General features: G+C 44.5%; 1 protein-coding gene across 3 annotated transcripts; it reads right to left on the bottom strand.

The window, feature by feature from the left end:
• Positions 1-3896: 3896 nt before the first annotated feature.
• On the bottom strand, positions 3897-22637 carry TAMM41 (TAM41 mitochondrial translocator assembly and maintenance homolog). Of its 3 annotated transcripts, XM_066617994.1 has the most exons (8): positions 22451-22637; positions 19646-19825; positions 19133-19225; positions 15740-15890; positions 7884-8029; positions 7417-7582; positions 5877-5939; positions 3897-5129 (listed from the first exon to the last, which is right to left on the bottom strand). In XM_066617994.1, the coding sequence occupies exons 1-8, from the start codon at positions 22577-22579 to the stop codon at positions 5056-5058; spliced, it is 1002 nt and encodes a 333-aa protein (XP_066474091.1). In that variant the 5' UTR covers positions 22580-22637; the 3' UTR covers positions 3897-5055. The 3 variants fall into 3 exon arrangements, with proteins under 3 accessions (XP_066474091.1, XP_066474093.1, XP_066474092.1); XM_066617995.1 differs by lacking the exons at positions 3897-5129; positions 5877-5939 and adding an exon at positions 6020-6098; XM_066617996.1 differs by lacking the exons at positions 19133-19225; positions 19646-19825; positions 22451-22637 and adding an exon at positions 19035-19107.
• Positions 22638-24388: the final 1751 nt, after the last annotated feature.

A 24388-nucleotide genomic window follows, 5' to 3' on the forward strand; every position in this document is an offset into this window, starting at 1 on the left:
CCCTTAACTCTGCCAGCATCCATGGAAACTCACACACAGCCCACCAAACATGGGTTGCTAGCCTGATGGCAGGAAGCTAATCACTGTAAGCCACCCAGTTCTAACACTGCCAAGATAACCAAGCAGGGAGTGCTGGCTTCCACTGGGTTGATGGCCATTAAATTAAGACCTTTTTTGAAGGCACATACTATAGCCACCTTGGTCTAGGTCGCATAAGCAACCAGATGAAAGACTGTCTGGTAAACCCCACATACAGTATCTTGGGGTTCAGGATGGAAGAAAGGCAAGATCTAAGTAATAAATATACTAACCTTCAGTTGAGTGAGGAAATGATTGAAGGACTACCTTTAAACAAATATTCAGTTTTGCACCTTGTGAAATTTTATGGACAAATCTTACCTGAGCCCATGTGCAGCTTTCCCCTAGTTTTCCCTTCAGAAGTTCTTAACCGTATCCCCAAGCTAGGGTTTGAATTTGAAGGTTGTGGGAGAGAAGGTGGAGTACAACAGAACATGAGGGATGCAAACATCGTCATGCTGCACAAGAACAAAGGCGACAGGGGTGACTGCAACAGCTACTGCGGCATCTTCTTAGCGTTGTAGGAAAGCTGTTTGCCCGAGTTGCACTAAAGAGGCTCCAGGTACTTGCAGAAAGCTTCTATCCAGAATCACAGTGCGGATTCCGAGCAAACAGGTCCACCACCGATATGGTATTGTCCCTTAGACAGCTGCAGGAGAAATGCAGGCAATGACAACAGCCACTCTTTATAGCCTTCATAGATCTCATGAAGGCTTTCGACCTGGTCAGCAGGGACGGCCTCTTCAAGATTCTCCCCAAGATTGGATGTTCACCCAGGCTCCTCAGCATCATCAGGTCTTTCCACAAGGACATGAAGGGCACTGTTGTCTTCGATGGCTCCACATCAGACCCCTTTGACATCCGAAGCGGAGTGAAGCAGAACTGTGTTCTTGCGCCAACCTTGTTTGGGATTTTCTTCACTGTCCTGCTGAAGCAGGCCTTTGGAACTGCAACAGAAGGCATCTATCTCCGGACCAGATCAGATAGAAAGCTCTTCAACCTCTCCAGACTGAGAGCAAAGTCCAAAATCCAGCTGAAATGTCTGCGTGACTTCCTCTTTGCCGATGATGCAGCTGTCACTACCCACTCTGCCAAAGATCTCCAGTAGCTCATGAATCGTCTTAGCAAGGCCTGCCAAGATTTTGGACTGACAATCAGCCTGAAGAAAACACAGGTCATGGTTCAGGATGTGGACTCACCTCCCTGCATCACAATCTCTGCACATGAACTGGAGGTTGCTCATGACTTTGTGTACCTTGGATCAACGATCTCCGACACTCTTTCTCTGGATACCGAGCTAAACAACTGCATCGGTAAAGCAGCTACCATATTTTCCAGACCCACAAAGAGAGTCTGGTCCAACAGGAAGCTGACAGAACATACCAAGATCCAGGTCTACAGAGCTTGCATCTTGAGTACACTTCTGTACTGCAGCAAGTCATGGACTCTTCACTCACAACAGGAGAGGAAACTGAACGCTTTCCACATGCGCTGCCTCCGATCCTTGGTATCACTTGGCAGGACAAACAACACAGTCCTGGAACGTGCTGGAATCCCTAGCATGTATACACTGCTGAAACAGAGACGCCTGCATTGGCTTGGTCATGTTGTGAGAATGGGTGATGGCCGGATCCCAAAGGATCTCCTCCATGGAGAACTTGTGCAGGGAAAGCGCCCTACAGGTAGACCACAGCTGCGATACAAGGACATCTGCAAGAGGGATCTGAAGGCCTTAGGAATGGACCTCAACAGGTGGGAAACCCTGGCCTCTGAACGTTCTGCTTGGAGGCAGGCTGTGCAGCACGGCCTCTCCCAGTTTGAAGAGACACTTGCCTAACATAATGAGACAAAAAGGCAAAGAAGGAAGGCCCGTAGCCAGGGAGACACACCAGGGCCACACTACATTTGCTCCCAGTGTGGAAGGGACTGTCACTCCCAAATTGGCCTTTTCAGCCACACTAGACGCTATTTCAGAACCACCATTCAGAGTGTGATACCATAGTCTTCTGAGACTGAAGAATGCCAATGAATGAATGGGTATGTCTAAAGACAGGAAGATTTGGCAGGAAAAATTCAGATTTCTTGGCTGTGTATACCCTCTGCCGTGCAGCTATGGAGTTGTGAATTGTTCCATCTTTGGAAAAAATACACTACCTGCACTTGTATTACCCACTCTAGCTATGTTACCTGACCTGCACCAGCAAACACTAAACACGCATACAAGCAACGCAAGCTTTTTTGAGACAATATTCCCCATTTTGCAACATTTTTATTACTCAGAAAACACATAACAGATACATGTAAATGCATTCTCCTTGAACCCATTTCCTTCCAGAAGAAGAGCCGTGTCTCCACCATTTAGATTTGGGATGTCTGACCATTCAGTGGTATGAGTCTTAATGAAGAAAAATGACATCACCACCAAGTCAAAGAATAGACTGTGCAAATCACAGCATCAGCAACATTTTATAGGTTATCCCCTGCACAATTGCTATTGGCTCTCTTGCTAGAATGAAACAGTGCTTTTCCAAACAGCCCTCCTGGGACTCAAACAATTGATTGCAAACCATCTCTTTGGAGGGAAGACTTCCAAAGCAGGTGATGACACCTCAACTCTAGTCATTAGTTGATGTCACCAATACTCTGGAACTATTTTGGTCTGGTTTCCAATCCAGGCTTGGCACTGGAACGGTTGCCCTGGGAGACAACCTTCAAAAAGAAGAAAGATTGGGAAGAACAGTACTTGACCATGTGTCAGGTAACCTGATCTATCACCTGAATCTCTTCCAGCCCAAGGCACGAGAGGTAACTGAATACACAGGCAAGATTGTTTTCAATCATTGTCTTTTTGTAAAATTCATTCATTAGTTGCTCCAAGTGCAGTCTGCAGCCTGAATTTCTGCAACCGTTATCCTTCACTAAGGAGCAACTAACTACCCAGTCTTCAGAAAGAGAACATCTAGGAAGATGACAATGCCCCCACCCCTTTCCCTAAAGGAAAACACAGCATACAGGTCATGTCTTGTTATGCTGGGGTTCCATTTCGGAATCCTCAGTGGATTAAAAAAAAAAATTAGTGTATACCAAATCAGTGAAAAAGTGGCTTTAAAGACCCACTCCCAGGTTTCTTGCTCCTCTATTGTCACCCCAGAATGCATTGGTATAGACACTATACCACATTTAGACACAAGATGGGGTGAATAATGGAATCTAGTGGAATGAAATTATAATTATTTAACAACGCAAAGGTAGGAAATTGGATTTTGATGCTTTTCCCCCTTGTTACAAGGCTTTTAAAGGTCGGCCTTAGTATCAGTGGCAAGTCAAATCAGTGAATACCAAATCAGTGGATACTGAGTTCCCACCTGCATTTTTGTTGGGAGAGGAGAAGGATGCAACAGCCCTGCATAAGCGACCTGCACCTAAAAGGGGCAATATGGCTAGCAGGAATGGTTACCTATCTTGTTTTTTCTTTTCCAGTAAGTCTCACTGAGTATGCAGATTATTACTCCACCCCCTCTCTCCGCTGAGCTAGACAGAATAATTCCTTTCTTTATAATCGCAAACCTGGCAGTCACCTTCTTAACACAGGTGTTCCAAAACATGCTGCACAAAGCAGCTGTGCCAACAACTTGACACAGGATATCCATGTCAAATAGCAGAAGCCAACTTGTTGGATCAGTCAATTGGAAGTGAGCTCATATAACCCTGGGGCCCTCCACCCATGTGCAGTATAGGACTTGCTTGTGAATCACATTATCCTATGCAAGGTTATGTTTAGAATCAATGTCACCAGCTGAAGCCATAGTACAATAGTACAATAGTACTACATAGTACTCTTGACATAGTACAATAGTAACATCTAAGGGTTTTTCCTTGTTGAAGAAAAATACAAAGAACTTTAGACCCCGAGGCACAAAGGAAATCCACCAATGCATAAGAAGTTTAGGAGAAAAAGATGACCTACACTAAGACATAAGAAAATTATTCCCCGATTGTAAGAATAGGCTGATAGCAAGAGCATCCTATGAACTGGCAACACAAGAGAATCTAAGCATATAATTTTAAACACCCGCCCATTATTGGGTCCAGAAGCTCAACTATAACCCAACGTTCTTTCGAAAGATGACCTGCTCACCAGCATAGGGCTTTGAATTATTATAGTGTTGTCCACGATGCCTTAAAAATGGCCGACCTTTTTCAGAGTTGCGTGGGCATGAAACTCTGCACAGCAAGACCACCAAATAAACAAACAAGCATATCCCTGCTAACTGGGCAAAGAGACACCTTTAAAGATGTTGGTCCTAATATTTTTGTAGAAGAGCTACTGTTCCTATTTAGCCTAGCACAGCATTTTTTCCCGTGGCTCCTCACTGGTGACTGTTTTGCACTGAAAGTTGTGAGCCCTTTTGGGACAGGAAACCATTTGAGATACTTGGTTGAAAAGAGGTCTCGAAGCATTCTTAATAATGGTAAAATAAAAAGTAAAAGAATTCATTTCAGTGCTGTTTAGTGTTTCTTGCACTGTACAATGAGACCTTGGCAAGTTCCTGGCAAAAGAGAGATGCAAAAATGTTTAGTCATTTCTGCAGAAGAGCTGTTAAATACAAACTGGATGATCAAAAGACTAAAAAACAACAAAATCTGTGAAGTGGGACATTTTGAAGGCATTAAATGCATAACACACCATATTTGAACACACTTGACTGTGGAAGGTTAGAAAAGAATAACTATTTAACTGGTACACACACAAAAAAAATCCAAAATCAAGTTACTCCTGAAGATAGAAAACTGAAAATCTCCCCTGCTTATCTTGTGTGGAAGATTGTTTCTATATAAATAGCATAAACATGCCTGAGCATATTCTTGAACTTTCCAAGGCAAGATAATGACACAAGTAGAATCCGCATAACCTTTGGCCAAAGGAGAGTTTAGTGGATGTGCCAAAAAAAAAAAAAGCGTCCACGATCACAAAAGTCATGTCTTCCTCAGCCATCCTTTGGACATTTTGTATAACTTCTTTGCAGAGTAAGTCACAGATTTTTTCATCCCTTTAAAAGACAAGAAACCAAGACTTAAGAAGAACAAAAAAGAATTTTAATAGCCCTTTTATCTGAGACGTCAGACTGCAGAAGTTCCCATATGCTGAGATGACTTGGCCCATGTTTAAATGCATTTGAGAGGCTATTACAATACTGTCACCCCTTGAGCCAGTGGCTCCCAAGTGGTGTAGCGCCACGGCAAACTCCCAAGGGTGCTGTGAGACAGCCAGGAAGAAGAGGCCACTGTGAAAGAAGGACGCCATGACCACAGTAAGATTGGGAACCTCTGCCTTAAGCTTTACATTGCTCAACAATTTTCTGTGTCTCTTTTGTTGTGAGCATTCTTGAATATCATTTTCTCACAACTACAAATTAAAAGTTTTAAAGGTTAAAATCAACAACTTTAGTAACAACCCATATACAACGCTATACATAACCTGGCAATATCTGTCCGTTTTATGTTAAATTCCTATAGTATTTGACAATGTCTTCCTCTGTCAATCTATTTTAACTACTCCTTAATGCCCTGATCTGTGGAACGCATTTCTGAACTTTCATTTTGGGACCTTTCCTACAGCTTCTGAACCTAAGTGGGATAGGGGAAGGTGGTTCTAAAAGTATCTGAATCAACTGGCCTTGTTCAATTTCTCACAGCTTCCAGCCTTTTCTTAGGCAAGATCATTATCATGTCTGTAACAGAATTATCCTGGCAAATGGACCTTCCTCAAATGTTAAGATGACACCACATGCTCTTACCAGCCGTTAGGATAGTTTTAACACTCTGAATTAGACTGGACGATCTCACAATTCCAGAAATGCCTAGAAAGAAAGAATAAACAGAGCTATCCATGATTTTATTTTTTTACAGATTACAAATCAAGTCCCGTCCCACCCACCCCCGGTAATACAGTAAAACCATCATGATAGAGCAGGGGTGTCCAAACATTTCGGCAGGAGGGCCACATCATCTCACTGACACTGTGTTGGGGCCGGGGGAAAAAAGAATTAATTTACATTTAAAAATTGAATAAATTTACATAAATGAATACATTAGAGATGAAACTTATATGAATGAATGAAGGTCTTGCAGTAGCTCAAGGCCTCTAAAAGGCCTTGCACAAAGCAAGGCTGGCCTTTCCTCGCTGCCACTGCTGCATCACGGATGTGAATCAGCATGTTGTGGAGGTAGCCCTCATCCCACAGCTCACGTGAGAGGTTGAACAGTCACCCTCACACTGAGAGCAGTTGCATCGGGCCTGCACGGGTTCCAGCAAGTTTCCGGAGGGCCAGAGGCTCATTGGAGACTGGGGGCTTCCTGAGGGCCGGATTGGGAGTCCCCGAGGGCTGGAAGTGGCCCCGGGCCGGGGTTTGGCACCCCTGTGATAGAGTAACCTGGAAGCTATCCTAAAAACATTTTTTTCCAGTAGATTTATTCCATGGATTTTAACATAAGCAAGATGCTCATAAAATATAATTCTGAGGCCTCACAGCTCATGCAGGTATCAGCCCTCTCTTCTTTGAGGAGCACAGCCACAGAGCACATTTCTTTCCAAACAAATACTTGCAATTACAGCAAGGTCACTTATTAGCTATTACTCAGAAAACTAACTTGATAGTTCATTGGCCTTGTTTTCCGAACAGGCATCAGTATGGTTTGAAAGACAAGCACGAGAGCATTATAGCAAGCAGCAAATCATGGTAAGCAATTCATCCATCCATCTCTCCCACCTTCCCTCCTGAGTTTTGAGTTTTCAAGGTTCACTCTTTGAGAAGCAAAATACAAACACTTTGGGTGCACTCCTGCCAAGGTTAATACTTTTAAGCTTTGGCCTCTCACGGACTCCAAAACATGAAAGTGTCAACTATGTGCTTAATTCTCCCCAAATGAAATCAGTAAAGCTTAACATCAGCTGAACCTTAGCTAGGCTATGTCCATTTTTTTTAATGCACATTTATTCAGAAATTCTACAGAGAGTTTTTTTTCTTTTTCCTTTTTCTTTATCTTACTCTTCATCACAACCACCTCAGGAATGGCATGTTCTTTCGAAAGCACCAATACTATAATTGGTTGTGACCCAAAGACCCATGCAACGCTCTGGGGTTGCATTTCCTGAACAGCAGCCTTTGTGCCGCTAGGCTAACTGCTTTTTTGAAATGAAGGGGACTTTCAAAAGCAGTCTGCAATTCAGCAGTGGGGAAGAAGAAATACTAATATTGATAGGAAGGGAAAGTGAGAAAACCCATCAGCAGAGTCCGCTCCCCAAACAAGACTGTTAGGATTAGTAAGTAAACCTACCCTGGTGTACCACTAATCCACAATCAGGATCATGGGCAACTTGTAATAGAATCTCTTCCACATCTCTGTTCTTCCCTGGAGGATCCATGAGGGACGTTATTTGTTGTTGCAAGGTCCTCGGTAGAGCCATGAGTTGGGTAAACTGACCTTCAGGACTCTTATCAATCTGAAGATTAAGAAGAAGTAACAGACAGTTGTGTTTTTGTTTTAAAAAAAAGCAAAACTGCAAGATTTTAAGATGAAACTAAGATGCCATACTTAACAGTGCAATCCTATACATATCCACTCAGAAGTCCTACTGAATCCAAAGGGATTTACTCCCCAGTAACTGTTCAGGACCGCAGCCTCAGTAAAACACATTGCCAACCTACAGCACATGTGACTTTTTGGACATTAGTAAAAAATAAAGTATTTAAAACAAGATACTTTAAAACTTTAAAAACAATTTATAACCACCAACAGCTTACCTCTAACATGCCAAGCTGGTGTTTGTAAACCACTTGTGGGCAATCCTGAAGTATGTTACTGTACAGCTTCTGAAAATGCAAGATGTTTGGCTTCACTATGTTCATAACCTTTGACTTGTCTTCTCCAATTATCATCCTGAAGTCACCTAAACCAAAGAATCAGGTTCAGTTCAGTTCAGTAAGATCTTTATTGGCATAAAATACAGAGAAAGAACAGAACAAAACAGGAATATACAAAGACAACACAACACAACATAAGCATAAACATCAGTCGCTGCCCAGAGTCCCAGGGCTCTGCCTGGCTATTACCCCAGATAAAAAGGAAGCAACATTATCCAGAGTCTCAGGATCAGGAGTGGAAAGGAGAGACTGAAGCATGGTTGAATCCTCCCAGCCCTGCATCCTAGCTAGCAATGGACCTAGAAATTTCTTGCGTGACACATCATGTAGCAGGCAGTAAAAAAAGGTATGCATTAAAGTCTCAACGCAATCCCTACCACACTTGCATTTCCTCTCTAAGTAGGGGATACCGCTGAACCTGCCTGTTAACAAGGCTGATGGAAGAGCGTTACACCTTGCCAGTGTGAAAGCTCTCCGGGCCTGTGGGCACTCCAGGTGGTAAAAGAAGGAGGCCGGTTTCCCAAAACTGACTGGAATATGAAGATGGAGTGGAGAACATGTGGTTCTGGCGGCACTAAACAGCTCTTGTTGTTCGATATCCAGAATTCTTCCTTTGACAATTCTGTAAGCTGCATCACAACCAATCATACCTAACTCTGCAGTGTCCAGCCCTATTGACTTAATTTTAGTTAGAAGATCAGTGATCTCTATAGGCAGGACTGGATCAGATAATAATTGATGCATTAGATCAGAAGAGGTGGGGTTAAATAAAATCCTAAACCAAAATTTCAGAAGTCTTAACCATACAGTAGTCCTTAGTCGAATTAACCCCACCTCGAGACACAGGACCAAGTAGGGAACGCACCTGGGTAAGCCCAAAATCTTCCGTAAAAAGGAGGCTTGGATGCATTCTAGTGGTTGGTTAATAGCCTTATACCAGACAGGAGAGCCATAAAGAACCTGGGAAAGAACCTTTCCCTTAAACGCCTCCAGAGCGGCCGGAACATAACCATTGCCGCAGGTGAAAAAGAAACGGGAAATGGCTGAGAGAGCTAGTTTGGATGCGTTCTGCACTGCCTTGCGATGAAAAGCCCAAGTGAGTCTGTAATGGAAGTTGATACCCAGTACTTGAAATGCTTAACCTGTTCCATTTTGTTGCCATTACAAGACCACTTAAAAGCTTTCCATCTGTTAGCAAATATCATTATCTTAGATTTAGCATAATTGATCTGCAATTTGTTGGTCAAAAAATACTCTGTGGCGCGACTGAGCAGACGTTTCAGGCCAATCCTAGTACGAGATATCAGTACTGCATCATCCGCGTACAGAAGTAGTGGCACTTGGCTTGCGCCAAGCTTTGGACAATGGCCATCTACTTCCTTCAGGGAAGGGGCAAGATCATTTAGAAATAGATTGAAAAGCATGGGGGCCAAGACACAGCCCTGTTTGACCCCTTTGTTAGTGATGATGGAGTGAGTTACATTCCCCCTCCAGGAACATCTAACCCTGCACGAGGTATTTAGATGGAGGGACCTAATCAGCAGCAGTAATCTTTTATCAATCCCCATGTCTTCCAACTTGGCCCAAAGAAGCTCCCTATCCACAGAATCAAAGGCACCTTTCAAATCAAGGAAGGCTACATAAAGACGAGCCTTGCATATCCTGACCTGCTTATAGGCCAAATGAGACAGGATCAGGCAATTATCCAAAGTTGATTTGCCCCGACAGAAGCCAGATTGCTTGGGGCCTAAGATGCCTTGCGAAGTAACCCAGAGAGTGAGTTTATTGCATAGATATTTAGCATAGATCTTACCTAGTACAGAAAGCAAACTAACAGGCCGAATGTTTCCTGGTATGGTAGGGTCACCCTTTTTATGAATAGGTACGACTGTTGCTGTAAGCCAGGCATTGGGTAATAGGCCAGAGCTGTCAATCATTGTAAAAAAGTGGGCAAGTAACTGGGCCCACCATTCTGGGTCACCTTTTAAAAGCTTGGGTGGTATTTCATCTGGCCCTGCGGCCTTCCCTGGCTTCAACTGCATAATTAGCTCTTTAATTTCATCAGGGGTCACAGGAGGCCAGATAGGCAGATCCACAGAGGTGAAGTCTGGGTAGGTGTCCGGGGATTTGCTCTTATCATAAAAAAGATCTGTAAAGTGTTGAACCCATGTGGACGAAGGGATAATAGCAGGGTCGTATGTTTCTGATCTACATGAACCCGCTACAACTGCCCAAAATTGTTTATTATTTTTGTGTTGAATCGCTTGATGCAGCTTGTTCCATTGAGTTAAAACAAACTTTTTCTTTTTCTCTGTCAATAAAACTCTTAGTTGTTTTTTGAGAATGGAGTGTTTAACTAAACAACTGGGGTCATTGCACTTTCTAAAATCTAAATAAGAAGCCCTGATACACATCTTAAGATCCCTACATTCACTGTCAAACCAATCCTTTTTGTCAAAAGCACTGCATGTCTTAACCGACATGGGCCTGGTACTCAGGGCCTTAAAAATGTATCCAATAAAACCTGCAAAGGATTTGATTTGAACAAAGGGATCAGAGTCCTGTCGAATGGCCGATAAAAAATCTCTGCTTGCTGGTTCCGTACATAAACGATGGAAGTTTGAGGAAAGAGCACTGTTAGCCACAATTTTATACCTACACTCTAGATTTGGCTCTACCTCAGCTTGTGATGGAACACTCCCAGAATGCTCCATCACAAGATTTAATCAAGGACCAAGATTAAAGGTAAATGGTCACTATAGGTTACGTCCCCAATGGTAAAATCCTTCACATGATGCTTCATTTTAGTGGATACCAAAATGTAATCCACAACGCTGGCGCCACAAGAGGATACAAAAGTAAATTCATCAGCATTGGGGAATTCTTTTAGACCATTAAGCCAAATCATGTTAGTGGTAATGGAAAACTTAGCAAGGGCCATACCGTTGGCATTATAGTGTGCATCTTTGGACCACCTGCTTAGTGCACAAATGGGGGGGAGGGAGCTGTCATCATCCACATCCCAGGCTCTGTGGAAGATTTCTGCTGAGTTCCCCACCCTCGAATTTAAATCACCCAGCAAAAGAATTTCAGCATGGGGGTGGGCCCTTTTAAGCTCATTCATACAAGTCAATAGATCATTCCAGAGCTGGGTCCTTTGTAAGCTGTTAAGCAAAGGAGGAATATAGGTGTTGATGCAGATTAAGTCAATGTCTGCAAAAGACACCCTCAGTGCTTGTATCTTACAACAACCTGGAAGGATGTCTAAAGGGCATGACTTAAACCGCTTCAGTACAAGGCTGGCTAAACCCACCGAAGGATGACCATTAGAGGTGGGTTTAGTTGCAGGTACTGCAAAAGCCTTGTAGCCAGGGATGTACAGATGGTCCAAAACCCATGTCTCCTGCAACAGAATAATACCAAACGTTCTGAGATAGCTTAAGAAACTGCTATCATTTTTCTTATTCTTCCACCCTGCAATGTTCCAGGAAAGAATTCTTAGTTGGGAAGAAGTAGCAGGGGCTGGAGAAGCATTAATTAGTCAATCTTTGCTTCCTGATGGACACTCAGCACCAGAAGGATAATGAGACATGCAGCTACTCAGGGCTAAGTTGGTCACAGGAGATGGTGTAAAATCCACAGAATAAGGGACGGGAATTGCCTCAGTGGCTACTTCTGAAGCAGATTGAAGAGCAGATGCTGGCACTGGAAGGGTCAGAGAATGGATTTCATAGGTCAAAGTTTCCGTATTATAATTGAGAAGTTCTGCTTTAACCCTGTCCAGGGATCTGATAATATTTAGTTGTTCTGGTCTTGTGAGTTCCTTAAAGGCACTGATGGCACCCTCCACAATGTCATCCCCCTCCAGCTGTAATTCCATTTTCAGATCTTTAGCCACCAATGCAGGAGGATCTGCGCTAGGGCCTTGTTCCGTTGACAAGGGGCCTTTGGGGGCTGGGAGCGCCCTTGGAATGAGTGAATGGTCATCAGTAGGTAAATGCATTGGGAGGTCAGTAGTAATTGCGTTAGCTGAACCTGAATTTTGGCCATTCACTTCTCTGTCCCCAAGGAACCTGGAGGGTAGGTGGGAGCCAGGAATCTCTGGCAAAGCTTTACAGGACTCAAGAGCTGATTCCAATTCCTCATCACAGGGAACAGCAGACGTTGCCCCTGATGGTACCCCATCCAGGGCTTTAGTTAAGGAGTTCATATTAGGCTGTGATGAACTTGGGGAAGATGACAAAACCTGGGCTGAGTCTCTAGGCAATTGTTGGATAGCCACAACATGATGCAAGACCTCCTCCAAGTTAGTTGAATGGCACAGCAAACCCACTCCAATGAGATAGTCCACCTCACTGGCCGATTCATTCATCAGCACAGGCTTAAAGGCTTCAGAAGGAGAGCTATTCATGGACTCAGCTGCTCCAGTTAGGGGGGGTATGCAGACGGAGGGTGACTGAGCTCCCACCATCTCAGGTATCAACGAAGAATGTGCCTGGTCTGGTGCTTGAGGTTCGGTGCTAGCGCCAGAAGGCTGGACTTGCCATTCGCTATTAGAAGCTGCACTTGTTGAACAGCCAATTGTTGAATTAACTGGCTGGGAGAAAGCAAAAGCTTGTGGCTTGTGCAGTGAAGATTTCAAGTGAAGCAAAGCATTTCCCAAAGAGTCAGTGGCAGCCTTTAACTCATTAGCACTAGGCAGCACCAAGGGGCTTGAATCAGGAGAAAAGCAATTGGCAACTCCCACGCTCTGGGTGCGATTATCTCTCCTCCAGTGACTGGGCACAGAGCCAGCCTGTGCAAGGCTGGATGGAAGGAGAGGAGGGGGAGGCTGCATTCTGTACCTTGGGAGCAGAGGTTTAATAATCATGTCAGCAAACACCCTCCGCAAGAAAATGTCAAAGGACCGAAGAAACAAACTCTTCCCATGCAGCTGGCCTGGGATCTGAGAGGTGCCAAACTTCAAAAGAAGCCGGGTCCAATTTGGAGACTGGGGAATCCAAGGGAGTTTTATGATTTCCTGCAGATCAACACAGTCAGCCTGAGATGGATCAAGGTGTAATAATCTGCATAGAGAGTCTTTTGCCCTCAGTTTATTGGCCCAGCGCCCCATGAATGGGAGAGTCCTGGAATTCCAGCAGTATCTGATTTTTCAACAAACGGTAGGCAGCTTCTCCACAATCCAGATTCTCACGCAGCCCCAGCAGTTCAGCTTCCCCTGGCTTGTTAAAGTTCAGACCCAGAGCTTGAGCAGAGAGGGAAGGTAAAGGTGGTTGAACGGCCTTGTGAAGTGAGTCCAGCTGGGCAAGAATAGTATTAAGCTGTTTGCATACAAAAAGAAGCGTGTTTCCAATGATAATATTGTAATCGCCCAACAAGGTCAAGAAGCAATTACTGGGACCGTTCTGCTGAGATAATGACTGCTTGTCCTGTGGAGAGGGAGCTGAAAGGGTGGGTGAGGGAGGGCAGGCTGACGCCATGCCAGTATGACTGAAGCGAGACTGGTAATTCCTCTCTGCCTCTGATTTGGAAACATGAAGAGCTTCATATCTGTTGGGAGAAGCGAGATTCATGAGCTCACCTACTGTGTCTGACCATGCTGGGAGATCCTCCAGGCATAGCTGCTTGGTTGACTTGGTAGGAGAGTTGCCCTGTCCAGGGGAGTGTTTATGCCTTCTCCTCTTCCCCATCGAAGCAACTTTTTAAAATCCACTGTAATCCAAAGACAAGGGTGCAGACTGGAAACAACTGGTAGTGTTGCTTTGCTCTACCAGGACTCAGGAAGCATCCAGAGGAGGAAAAAGAGTCAAAGGATCCAACTAAAGAGAAATATCAGGGCATAAAACAGGGGCACAGTAGCAGGGATCCTACCAGGTGGCCATCTTGAATCCTCCCTCCCAACCAAAGAATCAATCATACTGTCAACAGAAAGACACATAGACACACATAGTCTCCTAACTATGACTGCAAGCTCTTAACACAATGAACCCTTAAGGGCTTCTCTGGGCCTCCCGATGTCTTATAAGGCATTAAAAACATCACTTCCGAGTTCATGGAGAAACTGGAATCCGTGTTGTTTTTTTTAAACCTTAAGGCTCAGTCTGAGCCACACACTCTACACTTCACAACCTTTATTGGCATATAACAAATAAGAAGATAAACAAAACAAAATTATAACAATCACTAGAGAAAAACATAGTGAGGCAGGGAAGAGGGAAGTGGTCCAAAAATAGAAAAGGGAAAGAGAAAAAAAGATATTTTTAGGAAGGGAGGGATATTTTAATAATTTGAGACAAAAAACTAGCAACTGCCTTAGTAATATTTACTTGATTATCGCTAAGCAGAACAAAAAGGGGGTCAATAAATGGACCTACAGGATGGCATAAAAAAGGCTCCAAGTACAGCTTTCGAAGTGTACAGTGCGCTGGGCAACAGATCAAAATATGCTAGCGTATCCGGTTCAAGATGACAAAAGGCACATAATCTGAGGTTCCGATAAATATGGGAAAATCTGCCAAGGTGATATGAAGAAGGGAAAATATTGAAACGCGCAATCATAAAAGCCTTTCGAAGGGAGGGGTTTATTAGGGTAACAAAATATTTGGGAGGCTGACCTGGTAAGGGACAGTAACCAAAAAAAAGGGGAGAACATACTGGATTCATATCAGTGGAAAGGGAGGCAAACTCTGCTTCCCAGAGCCTAGTTCGAATAAGCTTGTAGGCACTGTTGACATCAAGGTCTGCTAAAGACTCCAAGGAAAGATCTAAAGAATTCAACTTGGAGTCAATTTTTTGAAACCAACTAGACAAAAAAGGGTCTCTTAGCAGGTCATTAAGAAGGGCATCAGATGGAAGTGACAGATGAAGGCGGAGCCAGAATCTAAACGTTAAAGCCCATGCAATTGTTGAAAGAAGGTGAACTCCTAACTCGAGAGCCAGCGTTGCCAGTCTGATGGAATTTAGGACTCCTAGACTCCTCCTAAAAAAAAAACAGCTGCAACTCGGTCCAGGGTACTGTTAGCTGCCGTAACCCAGTCTGAGTCCGGCAGAGGCCACAGATGTCCGCAGCCTCTGGGCCCTGCTAGGCTTAGAGGACAGATTGGGGGGAGGCATTTGCCTGTACCTGTGGTTTCATTTAACCTCAGCAGGGGGGGTTCCAGAATAGAACCCCCGCAGATACGAGGACACGCCTGTATTTCATTTGAGTTGGTTTGATTTAGCAGATCTATAGCTTACAAATGAATTTTAAAAATACACATTAAAAACTCCACCACCATACATCAAACAAGTTGGAAACATCTGCTTGGACCAGAACCAACAATTCTTCAAAAACCAAAGAGCTCTGGAGGTTTTCTGAAAGACTGCGGCCCTGCCCAAAAAAGGAGCAAGGGACTGAAAAGAACATTCTCCAGAGGGACAACCTTAGCACCCTTGTCAAAGGGGCTATGGCCCAGATCATGATCTACCATACATTAGAACAGCAGAGGGACCCTAGAGCAGGGACACAGAAAAAGAGCAGGTTCCTCTGGGAAAAGATGATGTCAATGGTTGGTATAGTGCTTTATTGTGCTGGTTTTTCCTTTCATGGAGAATTAAGTTGTAATAGTTAATACTATTACAAGAGCCACACAAGAAAGACATCAAGCATTAACAGGAAGCATGTGAGGCTTCATCGAAGCTTACTAACCTTTTCCAGTTCCTCAGGACAAGAACAATGAATGGAAAACGATACTAACCGCTATAAGAGAGGCCAGCAATCTGCATGTAAAGGTCTTCTTCGGAGAAACTTTCGGGCAGCATAAGAAAGGCTGCTGTGACTGCACTCTTCAGGTTGTTGGCAAGGGCAGCCTGGAGCTTCCCATTCTCGTTCTGGGTAAGAATTTTCACCTGAAAGATGTAAAGTAGGACAGGCATCAGCAAGAAAAACTCAAAAGGAAACCAACAAATCCAATCCCTCCCCTCCATTTCATTTTGTTTAAGGGAATTTTTTTTCAAGATGCTAACACAATGGTATAATACACCATGGAACATTTAAAAGATTCACAACATATGAGGAAGTGCTGGCACTATGGAAGGTCCAAGACCTACTTTATACATTTGTAAGTGAATTGCCACACTTGACTTCTTTTCAAGATGTGAGAAAGAAAAAAATATTACAGTGCAGAAGACTCTTGAATGAGTGACACTTCCATCCAATATACCCGTTCCCAACCTATGGTCCATGGGCCACAGGATGTCCGCGAGACCCACTGAAGTGGTCTTTAACCACTTCCAGTATCTCGCTGAGTGAGCGCTCCCCAATGGATCACCAGAGAGGGTAGAGAACAGACCACCCATAACCACAGCTGACACTTCTGTATCAGCTGTGGCTGCAGGCAGTCAGTTCCCCACCCTCTCTGGTGGTCCAAGGGGGGCCACTCACTCAGGAGACACTTCCCCACGGACCACCAGAAAGGGTGAAAAATGAACTGCCTGCAGCCAGCAGCAACCCACATATCTTCTCTATAAAGGATAAATCTAATAAATCATCTCTGTTACAAATTTTTGTGTGCTGGGGGTGGGGGGTTTGCAAGTGGTCCATGATGGTTCCAATTTTGCCTCAGTGGTCTGTGGACTCCTAAAGGTTGGGAACCACTGATCCGGTAGAAGAGAAGGGGAAGTAAGAACATAAGAACATAAGAACAGCCCCACTGGATCAGGCCATAGGCCCATCTAGTCCAGCTTCCTGTATCTCACAGCGGCCCACCAAATGCCCCAGGGAGCACACCAGATGACAAGAGACCTCATCCTCGTGCCCTCCCTTGCATCTGGCATTCTGACATAACCCATTTCTAAAATCAGGAGGTTGCGCATACACATCATGGCTTGTACCCCATAATGGATTTTTCCTCCAGAAACTTGTCTAATCCACTTTTAAAGGCGTCTAGGCTAGTCGCCAGCACCACATCCTGTGGCAAGGAGTTCCACTGACCGACCACATGCTGAGTAAAGAAATATTTTCTTTTGTCTGTCCTAACCCGCCCAACACTCAATTTTAGTGGATGTCCCCTGCTTCTGGTATTATGTGAGAGTGTAAAGAGCATCTCCCTATCCACTCTGTCCATCCCCTGCATAATTTTGTATGTCTCAATCATGCCCCCCCTCAGGCGTCTCTTTTCTAGGCTGAAGAGGCCCAAACGCCGTAGCCTTTCCTCATAAGGAAGGTGCCCCAGCCCCGTAAACATCTTAGTCGCTCTCTTTTGCACCTTTTCCATTTCCACTATGTCTTTTTTGAGATGCGGCGACCAGAACTGGACACAATACTCCAGGTGTGGCCTTACCATAGATTTGTACAACGGCATTACAATACTAGCCGTTTTGTTCTCAATACCCTTCCTAATGATCCCAAGCATAGAATTGGCCTTCTTCACTGCCGCCGCACATTGGGTCGACACTTTCATCGACCTGTCCACCACCACCCCAAGATCTCTCTCCTGATCTGTCAAAGACAGCTCAGAACCCATCAGCCTATATCTAAAGTTTTGATTTTTTGCCCCAATGTGCATGACTTTACACTTACTGACATTGAAGCGCATCTTCCATTTTGCTGCCCATTCTGCCAGTCTGGAGAGATCCTTCTGGAGCTCCTCACAATCACTTCTGGTCTTCACCACTTGGAAAAGTTTGGTGTCGTCTGCAAACTTAGCCACTTCACTGCTCAACCCTGTCTCCAGGTCATTTATGAAGAGGTTGAAAAGCACCGGTCCCAGGACAGATCCTTGGGGCACACCGCTTTTCACTTCTCTCCATTGTGAAAATTGCCCATTGACACCCACTCTCTGCTTCCTGGCCTCCAACCAGTTATCAATCCATGAGAGGACCTGTCCTCTAATTCCCTGACTGTGGAGTTTTTTCAGTAGCCTTTGGTGAGGGACCGTGTCAAACGCCTTCTGAAAGTCCAGATATATAATGTCCACGGGTTCTCCCACATCCACATGCCTGTTGACCTTTTCAAAGAATTCTATAAGGTTCGTGAGGTAAGACTTACCCTTACAGCAGCCATGCTGACTCTCCCTCAGCAAGGCCTGTTCATCTATGTGTTTTGTGATCCTATCTTTGATGAGGCATTCCACCATCTTAACCGGTATGGATGTTAGGCTGACCGGCCTATAGTTTCCTCTTTCCCTTTTTAAAAGTAGGCATGACATTTGCTATCCTCCAATCTTCTGGCACTTCTGGAAGTAATGCTTATGACAAGGCTCTGCTGTCCCTTTAGACTTTGGCTGAAAGATTTCCACACTATGTAAACTGAGGGTCTGAATGCTTGTATTTTACACCTGGTAGCCATATTAATATTTATTCTATTTCTCAGGGTGAAAACCAAACCAGTTTTCAAACCAAAATAAATGGTTCCCCATCTGAAATGGCTCTCAATCTAAAAAGATACAAACAAGTGACACCAGCAAACAACTGCTGAAAAATATACTATGTTGAGGTGAAAAGGAGGCATCAGTGGCATTGCTTGGGGGTGCAGGGCGCACTGGGTGACGCACATGGGGGGTGACATCACCACTGGTCAATCTTTTTCAAATCTTGGTACTTTCGAATAATACCATCATGTTATATATCTATCGAAGCGTAATTTCATGCAGAATGCAATGAAACAAACCCTGTTGAAATATCTTTATTCTACCAAAAGTTATAGCCAAAAAACCAGCAGAGGCCGGGCAATGGTACATCACCACACCCACCATCCAGGGCATTGCCCCGCCCACTGCATGGGAGAAGATTCATCATTGGGGTGATGTGCTGGCTTCCTACACTGGGTAGAAGGAGTTACTCTCCTCCTGCTAAAAATACTTTATAAGAGAACCATTAAAGGTGCCTCTTAGTCCAGTTAAGAAAGCCATGCTAACGACAACAGTCCAGCAATCTGCATACAGAAATCTTTAAAGTTTAACTTAATATGTGGGTTTTCTTTTACCAACACTCCAAAAGTTTTTACAATGCAAGCACATGGTCTAGCTACCACCGCAATAAAATATCGCCCACCTCTCTGTATTTTTGACACTATTTCCGACAGCCTCCAGTAGGTCCCTGTTGCTATGGTCTTTGGTTAATTGAAACAGACAGATAATTGGAACAAGTACCGGCTTCTGCAGACGCCCAGCTACATAGAGGGTCTTCCACCGAAGCAGATCTTCAATCAGAGCATCAGTACTTATAACACCATATTTTATTACCTGTAATGTGAAAAAATGAAAGTTGAATCACAAAAAGGTATCTCTTTTGACAGTATTTTTCATTTCTTTCTCTATCTGCATATGTGCTTAACAATGGGGATACAATCTCTGAAATATGAATGGATGCTAATGTACTATAAAACTGTTTCTTCATTCAAGTTTATATTGTGCTTTTATCCAAAGCCTAAAAAAAACTTTCGCAATGCATTTTGTAATAAAATTTTTCAAAAATCATAATTTCCCATAAAATCAATACCTGCAGTTTTCACAAGCAGGAGGTGATATCTAAAACCATTTTCATTCCCAGCTATCCATCCCTAGCAGAACAAATGTTTTTACAGCTCTCCTACAAGAGCCGATATCTGACTTTATGCCCTTTATGACTTGGGGTTCCTCAAAGATACAAACTATATTACTTACCCTGCCATTACAAGGCACTAATGTATTGTAATAAATCCCTGCTCCAGAGTTCTGAATGTTAGTGATCGGTTTGGGCCCAAAATATTTTAGAAAAGAATAATGATTCCGATTCTTTAACAAGTTCGTCATGTGCCACGTCACAGAGTCATCCACAACAAATATAAAGTCCAACATATTGTTCTATAAAAGAAAAGAATGCATTTAGAGGGGTGTATCTCTAACCCATACAAAACAGGACACCTCAACATACAATCTGAAAACAAAACTCCTTAAGACAGTAGTTCTCAAACTTTTTAGCACCAGGACCCACTTTTTTGAATGACAATCTGCCAGGACCCACTGGAAGTGATACCATTAACCTGGAAGAGATGTCATGGCTAGAAGTGGCATCATCAAGCAGGAAAGTTTTTAACATTTCCCATACAGAAAAATCAAAGCAAGTAAAAGTTTACAACAAGTATAAGTTTAAAAAATTATTTCAAATAAAGAACCCTCCTAAACCTCTCTAGCAGTGGCTGATCGTATTTTTTAAAAAAATTCTCCAAACATCCCAAAGGCTGCAATCCTATCCACACGTACCTAGGAGTAAGCCCATTGACTAGTATTGTTAAAAGCTTATACCTAGTAGCAAGTTAAAATCTATAGATCTGTAACATTTCCCCAAATGCAGTCACATACCACGGCAGCATCATGTAACTAAATTAAAAATAACACACACATTGAAATGAAGGGGGGGGGGCCCTGAAATTGATTCACAACCCACTTAATGGGTCCTGACCCACAATTTGAGAAACACTGCCTTAACCCATTTCTGCCTGGCCCACAGGTGTACACATTTGATCCCTGTTGCATATATAAAGTGTTGAGCAGAAATGGCTTAAGATAGGCATATGAGAATAATATCTATTTCCACAGATATGCACAAGCAAAAGCTCATGAAGCCAGTTTTGCCCACATCCATAACACTGCCTGTAAATGTTACAGCCTGGATACAGGCACACTTGAACAACAGAAACTCAAATCTTAGCATTTTGGTACTAAAATGTACGTAACACATAGAAACCCTGAACCAGAACCTTCTAACAACAGCTACTCCTAAGAATTCCACTGATGATGATGATGAGTATTTATATGCCGCTTTCAATAAAAAGTTCACAAAGCGGTTTACAGAAAAAAATCAAATAACTAAATGGCTCCCTGTCCCAGAAAAGCTCGCAATCTAAAAAGAAACAAAAGAACACCAGCTGACGGCCACTAGAACAGACACTGCTGGGGTGAGGTGGGCCAGTTACTCTCCCCCTGCTAAATAAAAAAGGAGTACCCACTTGAAAAGTGCCTCTTACCCAGTTAGCAGGGGTTACCCAGTGCAATAAATTCCACTCCCACCATAAGGAAGCTGCTTATGTTACAACTAAACTGGTCACTCAGCTTTGAGTGTACTGATTTCAAAACAAAATCAACCAAGGCTTTCATCATACTGGAAAAGCCATCTATCCAATGAGAACAAAATTTCAGAGAAAAAGCTGACCCCCAGATTAAGGTTGCCCAGACTCAAGTTCTCCAGAATCCCCCCCCCCCCAAATCCAAATGGAGGCTGGTTTTGTCTGCCATTGAAATTATTGCTAAGCGCAATTAAGTGCAGGGTGTGGAGATAAGGGCTTGCTTTTCACTGTTCTTGTCCAGTCTGATGTGAAACAGGTGCAATTGCTCACAGAGTAGTGACTCCATGCTGGAGCCTGAGGCAGAGATGTCATGACATCATGATGTCATGTGCATCGTGATGTCACTTCTGGGTTCTACCCAGAGAAGGTGCTCGCTCCTTGAAGGGGAGCCTCCACAGGAGAAAGAACGGAGGGGTGCAAAGCTGCCAGCACCTTCTCTGTAACTAGGGCTGAGCCTGGGGGCATACCTCAGGCTCTGCCCTAGTTACTGCTCAAACAAAAAAGGAAAGTTACAGAGAGGAATCTTTTGGGAAAGGGCAGAAACTTGAGTTGGAACTAAGGGCTGCTTGAGAACTTGCTGAGTTTTGTCGGATGGGGAGCTCGCTCCTGCCCCTCTACCAGGGCAAGTGGGGGGGGGTAAAGGGAGTAATTTGTATCCAGGGTCAAAAAGGGGGCCCAGAAATTCCTGGGATCTTATACTTTCCTATCTCCCCTGGACTTGCTGCCCACGTGAGATGCTGGGTGTGCAGCTGCTACCACAGGTGAGATGCTGGGTGTGCGGCTACCACAAGCCATACACGCCGGGCCAAGGAATGCATATATGACACTCCTTAACACAGCATCAGGTCTGGGAGGAAACTAGCCTGCTACTGTAGCTCTTTGGCTTGTGGATCCGCTTAGCATGAAGGAGCGTATTGGAGCTCAAGGCCACAGCTGTGGGGCTACAGGTGCCACAGAAGTCACTTTTGGCGCACACAGGACACTATCCATTCTACTGCGATTCTCAATACAACAATGCTCATTTTCTGCAATGATTTTCTATATGTGAAAGATTTTAGAGGGCCTTAGGAGTGCATTTGGTTTTCTGGGTTACCGTATCTAGCTGCTGACAATACACAAGCAGGTGTGCACTGGAAGCCAAGTAGACCTGGGCTCCAAGGTCTATTCTGGGGGTTGCCAACCCCTCTGCCCTGTTTTGCCCCCTGCCCACCCCATCATCACCCTCCCCTGCACTTTTGTCCCCTCCCCCTTTGGGAAGGGGCCCAAAAGAAACTTGCCCTCCCCAGATAAAAGTGCCCCCAGAGGCTCTGCCCTCCAAACCTGGGCGCCCAACCCAGCAGGACTCAAGCCCTGCCCCACTTACTCCACTCTCCCCAGCAGAGGAGCCAGCTTGTTGGAAGACCCCAGACCCATAAGCGAAGGCCAGGCTGAGCTCCTGGGAGAAGTGGGCGAGGATCCTGTGCAGCTTCACAGCTGAGCTGGGCAGAGCCATGCCTGCAGCAGGCGAGCTGCGCGTGCCTTGGAAGCGCACGCGACACTCACTCCCAGGCTCTTCGGAGCTCAAGAGCTACTGGCGGAAGCGGGACGCCCTTCAGCTTCGCTGCCAGGAGCTGAGGAAGGGCCGGCAGAGCTCCGCACCAAGAGGGGCGTTGCGCTGTCACAGCGCCCTCTCTGCTGCGGAGTCGCAATAGGAGCTGCAGCCAGTTGGACTGTGACGGTATGGAAGGATATGAAAAGCTGCCCAAATTCCCTCTTCTATACAATGGTTGACAGTGTTTCTCACACGGTGGGTCGCGAGCCAATTTCAGGTGCGTCCCCATTCATTTCAATAATTTATTTTTAATATAATAAGTCTTTATGCTATCATAGCATGTGGCTGCATTGGGGAAAGGTTACAGATCGGTACATTTAAAAGACTTACTCTGCATATGCTTTTAACAATGATAGCCAATGGGACTTACTCCTGGGAAAGTGTGGGTAGGATTGTAGCCTAGGATTGTGAAAAATTTTCCTGCTTGATGTCAATTCCGATCATGACATCACTTCTGGTGGGTCCTGACAGATTCTCATTTTAAAAAGTGAGTCCCGGTGCTAAATGTGTGAGAACCACTGAATAAAGGTATAGGCACTCTGTCCTCTATTGTATCTGGTCACCCTGGCTAAAGATAGTTTCCAGGAACATGTATTTCCCCCCCCCCCACCCACAAAGCAAGCGGCAACCTGCAACTTTCTTCCCTTGTTGCTTCCTAATCAGCTTCCAGAAAAAGAATCTAGAATCTAGAATAGAAGAACCAAGTCAGCCCCAGCGGCATAGCCAATGATCGTATAGCCTGGTGCAGAGCTCAAAATGATGCCCCAGAAGTGATGTCTCAACCGGAAGTGATGTCACGCCTGGGTTTTTAAAAAGTGCAAATTGAGGGAAAACGTGACTCCTCCGCCCAGAAGCTTGCCACCCGCTTGCCCTGCCGCTTCCCCCCAGCCAGTGGCATAGCTATATCAGCTATCTGGGCTCAAAGAAGATTTTGTAGCCCTCCTCCACAACAAAATCAAATTTAATTAATTCACAGCCCAATCCTATGTGTGCTACATTCACACTGTCACAGGTGATGAATGCACATGTGTCAATTTCACTTTGTACAATCATAAGAAAATAAGAACAGCCCCACTGGATCAGGCCATAGGCCCATCTAGTCCAGCTTCCTGTATCTCACAGCGGCCCACCAAATGCCCCAGGGAGCACACCAGATAACAAGAGACCTCATCCTGGTGCTCTCCCCTACATCTGGCATTCTGACTTAACTCATTCCTAAAATCAGGAGGTTGCGCATACACATCATGGCTTGTACCCCATAATGGATTTTTCCTCCAAAAACTCGTCCAATCCCCTTTTAAAGGCGTCTAGGCTAGACACCAGCACCACATCCTGTGGCAAGGAGTTCCACAGACCGACCACGCGCTGAGTAAAGAAATATTTTCTTTTGTCTGTCCTAACCCGCCCAACACTCAATTTTAGTGGATGTCCCCTGGTTCTGGTATTATGTGAGAGTGTAAAGAGCATCTCCCTGTCCACTCTGTCCATCCCCTGCATAATTTTGTATGTCTCAATCATGTCCCCCCTCAAGTGTCTCTTTTCTAGGCTGAAGAGGCCCAAACGCCGTAGCCTTTCCTCATAAGGAAGGTGCCCCAGCCCCGTAATCATCTTAGTCGCTCTCTTTTGCACCTTTTCCATTTCCACTATGTCTTTTTTGAGATGCGGCGACCAGAACTGGACACAATACTCCAGGTGTGGCCTTACCATAGA

This window comes from Tiliqua scincoides, chromosome 2 (genome assembly GCF_035046505.1).
Source record: "Tiliqua scincoides isolate rTilSci1 chromosome 2, rTilSci1.hap2, whole genome shotgun sequence".
NCBI lineage: Eukaryota > Metazoa > Chordata > Lepidosauria > Squamata > Scincidae > Tiliqua > Tiliqua scincoides.

Excerpts from the sequence above, each read along its gene's own strand:
- TAMM41 (XM_066617994.1), bottom strand. The coding sequence starts at position 22,579 with ATGGCTCTGCCCAGCTCAGCTGTGAAGCTGCACAGGATCCTCGCCCAC. Across the intron at positions 19,226-19,645 it reads TAGTGCCTTGTAATGGCAGG|GTAATAAAATATGGTGTTAT; the intron begins GTAAGTAATATA and ends TTCACATTACAG. Across the intron at positions 15,891-19,132 it reads CTGGGCGTCTGCAGAAGCCG|GTGAAAATTCTTACCCAGAA; the intron begins GTACTTGTTCCA and ends TACATCTTTCAG.